Source organism: Diadema setosum, unplaced genomic scaffold (assembly GCF_964275005.1).
Source record: "Diadema setosum unplaced genomic scaffold, eeDiaSeto1 scaffold_63, whole genome shotgun sequence".
In the NCBI taxonomy this organism is placed as follows: Eukaryota; Metazoa; Echinodermata; class Echinoidea; order Diadematoida; family Diadematidae; genus Diadema; species Diadema setosum.
In genome coordinates, this window is record NW_027307689.1 from 1 (window position 1) to 8,925 (window position 8,925).

Here is an 8,925-nt window from a genome sequence, read left to right on the forward strand (position 1 = left end):
TGAGGCGTGAGGGAGTCGACGACCACGGCAAGAACTTTGCTCTCCTTCCTCCTTGTGTCACGGACGTGATCGACCAAGTCCTTGTCGGATGTGAAGCGGACCAGGTTATGCTTGCACGATGTCACACTACAATAAAGAGAGGACAGGCATTACCAAAATATCATATTCATAGAACCTTGTATAGGCTTTGGCAGTATATGTACACCATAAACAAATTTATACCACATCCACATCTGTATCTCTGAGGTATCTTCAGTTAAATTCTGGTGTGGAATGGGTGGAACGTGATTATCAGAAAATATGACAAATCTCTGCACTCAATAAGTAATGATGAGCATAAAGGTGCATACTTTGTCTTTGAAAGCATGAAATGGAAAACAAACATGAAAAGCATTGGCTTGGGTAAGCAAAGAATTAGAATAAGGACAGAGGACAGAAGATACAGATGAGAAAAGAAACTTATAAGGTTCAGTGGTAAAAGACATTTTATTTCATGGGATCATACTCATCCTTTCACCATTTATTACAAACTACAGGTGTACAGTACACTCCCATTATAACAGGTACACCCCCGTTATAACAAAGTCTTTGGGACCGGCGGTTTTCTTTTGCTATTTCTAATCAAAGTTTTGTTATAGCCGAATGGTAAAGCACATTTAAGGATATATAGCTGATAATTCTAGCACCTGAATTTTTAATTCACTGTAACAAGAAATTTGTTACAACTATGTTCATTGTATTATGGGAGTGCACTGTATGTGTATAATGTAAAGCCCTGGTCACACAGCACTCAGCGTCTAAATCACGTACAAAAAGTTATGAAAATCTGGTGGACGTGGTCGTAAGTGGTAATTTTTTGGTCAATTTTGGTTTGGCCGCGCTTTGTACGGGGTATGGCCGTTGGCGGCTGTTCCACTGCTGAAGCACTGCCTAAGCATGGCTAACTACGTCCAGGGCACGTGTATGTACGCGGAAAAACCCATTTCATAGTGATAAGCCGCTAAACACACGCTATTTCCCGTGATACCAACGCGTAACACGCGTCAGATGACCGTGCTCTGCCCGTGACAGACCGCTAAACTTTTGCGTCTTACCCACGTCTTACTGCGTCTCCCCAAGTTTTAATCACTGCCGGAACATGGATTATCACGAGTGTTTCACGTGTTTTGCACGTCTTTACCACGTGTGCCCTGCCACAAGTGGTTGTCCGCGGAATAAAGTTTTGAGCAGTTCAAAACTTTTTACTGCGTCTGACACCGTTCCGATTTTTCCCTGCATCCTGCCACGTCTTATAAATCGACTGTAGCTCGTCTTAAACTCGACATCAATGCAAACAACATCGTCTGCTTCACAGGAGACCACTTTTTGACGTGTTTTGGCCGTGATCAAGCCGCAAAGCGCTGTGTGATCTGGCTTTAAGTCAACCACCTGCCAAAACATTCAAACACTTAGTACTACTTAAAACAGTCAACAAAGAAATAGATATGAGACAATGAATCTATTTTCTCTCCCATATTCTCACCTGGCTTGGTTCCACCCCTGAGGATCTGTCCACCCATCATGACACGTGACCTTTAGTCTGGTCTCAGGATCGGAGCCTGCCAGGAGGGCATCTGGGGTGCGGTCAAACGCAAACAGGTGCACCTCATCCACTCTGGAAGAGAATTGTTGTAACATAACATTTTAAAGTCGTGACCTCTCTAGAAATGACACAAGTTTTTGATACCCTTTTTTTGGGGGGGGGGGGGGATAAAATGTATTACATAAATTGTGATTTACAGCTCATTGTGAATACAGGCACAGTAAACATGTCAGAGATCTTCCTTTTCTATAATGTAACGTCACCACAGAATATATCTTTTCAGGCAGTCTCCACTCTCTGAATTAGAAAATTATGTGATTTAACCCTAAAAAGACTGGGGGGGGGGCCTAAAAGGCCCCCCCCTCGACGTTTCGCGCGATTACTCAGCAACACGCAAAGCTCTTGCCGCGATGCTCTATGACTTTTTTCTTTCGAGTTTCCCGCACATTTTGACACCAAATTTGTGACGCCCGGGGGTATGGTTCTGAAGTTACATAACTTTTTGTACATGCATGTGAGACCGAAAATGGCTCAAATATGCGATTTTGTGTACAAAGTCAATACAAATTGAGTTTTATCACATGGTTCATATAAATATGCTTATTTTTACTCTCAATGGCTAAAATCAATTTGTTTTAGTAGTATTATGCTTCAAAAAGGGTCTGCCACAAATTTTGCTGAAAAAAACAACAAAAACAAAAGGTCGAAAAAACAAAGAAATACATAAGAAATTCATAAAACAATAAAATAAATAAGAAATTAATTTTGATACCGAATTTTTTTTCAAGTACATTTGCTAAGAATGCTACAAAGAATATCTAGACCAAAAATGAGCACTTTTGGAGCTTTATTTACTGATTTAGATTAAAAAGTCTGATTTCTCGCATAAATTAGCATAATTAATCAAAATAAAATAAAAGAAGACTATTTTGGAAAATTTAAATATACGATCTTGTAGATTACATCGCACACTACCATTGTGCAAATTTCCGCGGCGATCGCGCGATCCACGGCCGAGATCTTAAGGGGGGGCCCTTTAGGCCCCCCCCCCCCCCCCAGTCTTTCGAGCTACCAAAATAGCCCAGTCTTTTTAGGGTTAACAGAGCTCTACATAATGTATAAATGTGCAAATGGACAATGAAGAAGTACACTGCACTTTATAGATGATGCAGAGGGAGCGTTATCTCACTCGTGAATCCTGCATTTGATGCATCACACGTTACCCCGGGGTACCGTAGTACCCCAGGGTACCATGCTGTGTAGTGCCATCTCGCGTCCACTCCAGGACAGCCGCAGAGAAATGCATGCACTGTGTGTATGTCTACAGTCATTCTCATGCCACTGCAAGTAATACTATGCATGTACACGTGTATGGTATGCTGTACTAGCAATATAGCGTGTGCTCAGGGCAGTGCAGGGCCGTGCAGTGGCTAGCTCCACCATCAAAATAATTTCCTGCTTTTTGGCACCCAGGGTACAACCTTCCCCCCCCCCCAAAAAAAAAAAAAAATAAATAAATAAATAAATAAATAATAATGATAAAAGTAATAATAATTCAACAAAATGGCTGATTTTTATTTGGTTCCCTGGGATACCATTTATGTCATCATTTACTCATTCTTCTCCTGGCATTCTGCTGTCTCAAATAGCATTCTATAAATTTGGATTCAATTATGCCTCATACCGGGAATACGAATGACATACCTGATCTACCAATTCAGTCTCAAAGAAAAGACAAGGCATTATACAGCACTCCCATTACATAATATTATACAATGAATATGGTTACAACTAAATTTTGTCACGACATGGTTAAAAGTCATATCTCAACTTCTTTATACAACATAACGTTATAAGTTTTGATATGACAAAATTTTGATACAACAGAGAGAACTGCCAGTATCATAGACTTCATTATAACAGGAAGTGCTTATAGAAAAGGTATAGAATACAAGTAAACTTGGAGCAATCTTTATGTTTATATTAAAGAATGAAAAACTAGTGATACATCAGTGAACAAACACTGGGAGTCACAACTCTTCAGATTTGTTGATTTTTCTCCAGCTGGTTGTTTTGTTGCCAAACTGTTATGGCCTTGAGGAACTGTGAGACGTTGCCTTTCTCTGCCCTGCACGCTTTCAGTTTATCCTGCCAGTTATTTTCTTACGATTTCATCTTTTGAGTACATTTTAATGTTCCTGTAAATCTGATTTTGACACAATAAACATATCTGTCCATAATTCTATCTTACTCTTGTTTAAATGTCATCATTGTATTGTTGTTCTATAAAATGAATACAGAGCACTAATTTTAGTAGGAATTTATACTTTAAGAAAATATCAGACTTACCGTTTTGCTATTTCTTTGATGAAACACCTCAATATGTGCCGCCCACTATGCTCCACTGTATCTATAGGCATTAAATGGAAAATTGAGTGTTGCTTTCAATTCACAATATTCTACATGTAAAAACATGAATGCCAAAGAATTTGTTTTCCAAAAAAAAAAACAGAACAAAACAACAGAGATTCTTGATTTATTATGCTAAAGGTGTGCATGTTGGTATGTGCAGGTTTCATTGTGAGGATAACATTTTATGTTTTCCCCTTTGCTACTAATTCAATGACAGTTTTTAACATGATGAATAGTGATTTTGATGTGAAGTTTGACATAGTTACAGTGTACAGTATATGAAATATTCATTCATGTGAAGAACTGAAACAATAAGTATGCACTTGCGTATTTTATACAGGGGGTCATTTTGGGCACTCTGGTATGACAGGAAAAGATTGTTTTAAACAATTGCTCAAACAGACCTTTTCACTTAGCATGCATTCAAATGTGGGAAATTTCAATAGCACTTGGCTGCATTTCGACAGTCACAATTGATAGGCCTACAAAGCCTTGCTATAGTACATGTCTAGAAATCTAATTGCTTATAGAGCCAAAAGGTTGATTTACTTATGGTGGATTTAGCCGTTCATCATAGGTATTTAATTTTCTTTCTACATGTATAAGGAGGCATATCTGAATTACTTTTATCATCAAAGCTCAAATGTCAAAAGTCGAAAAGGGAATAGTTATTGTGGGATTGCCCATGTTGCTTTTGTTGGATAATTTCTGATGTTTGTCATACAATGTATCTCTTTAAAATATGTTACATGAAGTGTGGGGGTGGACATCAATTTGAAAGTTGCTGGAGTGTTCAAATTCATGAAATTTTTCCGTCGAGACGTTTTCATTGCAACTGATTGACAAATTGCCCTACATCGACGTAAATAAAATCACTTACGTCGATGTAGGGCAATTTGTCAATCAGTTGCAATTGCTGGAGTGTCTCCAGGATTTCAATTTTAACTTCCACTCAACATGTTTGGGATATGCACCTCCTTGAGTTGACAGTATGTGCAAACCAAAGAAGTTTCAATGCCATATGTATCTCATAGATCTGCAAGGCTTTCATCAAACCTCATGATTTTTTTTAAAACTTTGGTGTAAGGCAAATGGCACATTGTGTCTCGCTCACAAATCACAACACATTTGTAAAATTCTAACTTTGATTGTCATAAAGTGGAATCAAGGTTAAAACTTAACATCGGCCCCCAAAAGTTTGTTGACCCCTGTTTGTGACCTTTGACATAGTGGTGACCTTCAACTCCCAAGGAACACCTACAATTTAAGTTTGGTCACAAACTGACATGTACCAATCAAACTTATTGGAGTCCTAAAGTTTACCACGTTTACTGTTTATAGTCATATTTATCCTATAATCATAGCTACAAATTTTGTAGAAGATAATCGGTAACATATTGTAATCGACATACTATGTCTAACTATAAGCAATGTAACCTATTGAGGACGAGCTGATTTGCCATAAGTGTAGTATAATATACATTTCCCATAGACACCTGCCCATGTATTAATGACTAGTCTTTAACTTTCCTGGCTCTTAAACATTTTGAAAGATTAAAAAAATATATACCATCAGTCCATGCAGTAAAGTGTTTGGAACTGACCTGAAAGATTTAAAAATATACCATGCAGTATTTGGAACTGTGGGAATACCACATTTTTAATCTTCAGTCTGTGCTAAACTCTCTCAGGTATTGTAAAAATATCTTCCGATTTGAAATAATGTATTTATAGTGGACATTTTCGCGCGGCTAATTTTTCACTCTTGGCCGGGTGAGAAGAGTCTCGCGTGCTGCTAATTCCACGGAATCAAGACACAGGAACATACATATGGCAAGCAAAAATATTCGTGTGCTTTTATTGTCGCGCTAGTAAGTTTCTAGTTGCGCAAAATGCGCGAAAATTTCAACACAGGCAAAAATTTCCACTTTTAGTATTTTACAGTACTTAAAAGTTGTACAAAAAAAAAAAAACGAGAGAGAGAGAGGATACTATTACCCACAATAACAGGTATATAGATCTCATTGATAGCAATTTCTAAAATACTCTTCCTGGTGGTATCATTGTATTATCACTTCCCATCGTACTCTGTTTCTCACAACACAAGACAAACAAACTGAAAACCACACATGACGGCCAATATTACACAGAGCACTGAAGACAAAACATAATACAGCAACATCCATCTTTTAATACTTGCTCACACATCATACACAGCCCTGTCGCTGTAATCACGTCCACATACAGATCTATACTCCATGCCTCAAAACCTTTTTTTAACCAGAGGCCCACTTTGGCTCCTTCAACCTTTCTACCATAGTTTATCATAGTTAGATTCTTTAGATTCTTTAGATGAATCATAAAACTTTTTAATTCATTTTATGGCCAGGTGTTGAGAAGCAGATTAGCAAGCAGATACTGTTTAGCTGGGTGGGAATGTACTGCAAGTAGTATGTCTATTGACGTTATAATTAATAACAATATGAATCGCAATGATTTAAGTGTCATGATGCTGTCACTGCACTGTCATCACCTTGACCATGTTGACATGGTCATTGTTTTCATACAACTTTACTAACGTGGTCGTTTGTTTATTCTAATTGATCTGCACGTTCACCAATGACCGCACGAACGTCTATGACATGCCAAATGCTCATTCACAATTTTACGAAGTTAAATTTAGCGCTCGAACAACTTACTAGTAGTAGTACTTTCGTCAATAAATGTAAGTGTACCGATATAGTGATTGTATGGAGCATTTGGCTTGCCATAGACATTCGTGCGGTCATTTTTCACGAAGGCGGCGATGAATTGGGGAGCGCTGCAAAGAAGTGGAGGAAACAGCCAGAAAACAGGAGGAAACAGTGGAAGAGGTGAATCAAAAATGTTTACTAATTAATCCTGTATGATATATTTTTTTTCCAGATAGGTTTGTGAAAACCAAGCTGGAAAAAATAATATTAAATATCTAGAAAAGCACTCTGACAGCGCAGACCTCCGCCAAGCATGCAGCTCATTTCCACCACTGATCTTGTTTTTCCATAGAGATATCAGTGATTTCCACCCATAAGTACTTATACTTATAGCATTGTGTGCTGAAAGTCGCCCCATTTCCCAATATAGAAGCCTTTGTTACGTCATAAACCCTCAGCTGCACGGCGCGCCTCGCCCTAGCACTGTAGCAGAAACTAGAGCACCCACTATGGTGCGCGCCAGCAAACCTCAAATACGCGCAGCCTGAACTCCCAAGTTCATTGACCCTACCTGCCAAAATATCACAAATCCTTTATAAATTCCCCCAAAATTCTCAGATCACTACCAAAAGTTAATCGTTTGGTACTTGTGTCATTCTCAACCTTTCCTGCAAGTTTCATCCCAATCCGTTCCTTACTTTTTGAGTTATTTTGCACACGGACAAACTAACTAACGAACGAACACAAGAACCAACGGTAACGAAAACATAACCTCCTCCCTTGGCGGAGGTATATAACCATTTTTATGCGGGGGGAACTGGGTCGAAGTTGCGCTCAAACAGGACGATTGAAACCGTCGCAATAGCGTACAATTTGTATTTATCGGTATCAATGACGACAAACGCTGACAAATGGTGTCTGTCTAAAGAAGTGAAAAACTGACCCAGCAAATGTCATTATTATAAATGAGGAGTTTTTTCGCGGAATTAGACATAGTTCTACTTGTCGGTCAAAGGTAGGCACGTACTTGCCATTAATTTCTAGTAAAATTTTAACTGAGACTACTACGTGCCTTTAGGCTTTAATATATTATAGTCTAGACCTGTAGACAGAGAGTGTTAGAAGATTCAAGGCTCACACCAGTACACCATTTCGAGTATATGGGACTGACACTTCGTTCATTGTATTCAATTACACGAGTTCATGCAAAGGATTTTCTCCGATGATTTTGCACTTACCTTGAATCAAAATCGAACTACTACATTCAGATCCTGATACTATCTGCTTTATTAGGCTGGTCATGTTAAGAGCCCAGTGAGATGGAGGTTTCAAATGATTTCGATGTTTGCTCCTTTGTCGTCGCACTCAAACCACGCGCACTCAGTAAGAGATCGAATTGACCGAATTTTGATTGGGAGCTTGAGCGCGAGCGCGTGTACACGTGTTGGTGTTACTAGTAAATGTTTGCGGTATGGCTTCCTACATTTTTTTTTTTTTTTTTTTTTTTTTTTGTTGTCAAAAAGCATGATATCATTTGTCTCAGTGAAACTAAAAACCGATTTGAATTATTCTGAGTATTTTCCTGGGTATCAATATGTGACGGCCTAGAAAAGAAACGTCTCTATCCCCCTCAGTGGGACTCATGGGTAAGCAATAATTGTTTCTGAGAGATTCAAGGGCTGTTTTTGAATCAGCGACTCAGTCTGATTCTACTTTGTGGATTAAGCTAAGACTAAGATTCTCGTGGAAAAGTAAGAACAGCCCCTACCTTTCTTTTCGGAGATGACAAAATTTGTGTCTGCGATGATTATGTTTACTTAGGAACGACGTTCAATTATAACGATAATTTTAAGAAAGCTATAAACAAACAACTTAAGTATCCCAAGCCAAAAGAGCGTTGTATTCCATGAAAAGTAAAATTTTAGCTCCTCCTTCCAATCGACGTAAAACTAGAGGTACCGTGGTATTTGAACATTAATTTGATCATGCCTATTTTGCTTTATGGCAGTGAAATTTAGGGTTTTGAAGACCTAACCCAAATTGAAACTTTCTTTTGTAGCCTATTGTAAGGAACTTCTTGGATTACATAAGCGAACTCCGAATTGTATGGTTTACGGAGAAATAGGTAAAGATAGATTACAAAAAAAAAAAAAAAAAAAACAGTGACCCTTCGGATGTTAATGTTTTGGTTTAAACTTGTTAACAGTAATGTGTCATAGATAGCGCACGTTTTGTATA

General features: G+C 38.3%; 1 protein-coding gene across 1 annotated transcript; it reads right to left on the reverse strand.

Annotated features, from left to right (window-relative positions):
- Positions 1-6: 6 nt before the first annotated feature.
- LOC140245923 (elongator complex protein 5-like) lies at positions 7-7,989 on the reverse strand (the record flags this gene model as incomplete). Its single annotated transcript, XM_072325394.1, has 4 exons — positions 7,926-7,989; positions 3,932-3,992; positions 1,523-1,654; positions 7-126 (listed from the first exon to the last, which is right to left on the reverse strand). Coding segments are annotated over exons 1-4 (377 nt in total), but the record flags the coding sequence as incomplete, so codon positions are not given.
- Positions 7,990-8,925: the final 936 nt, after the last annotated feature.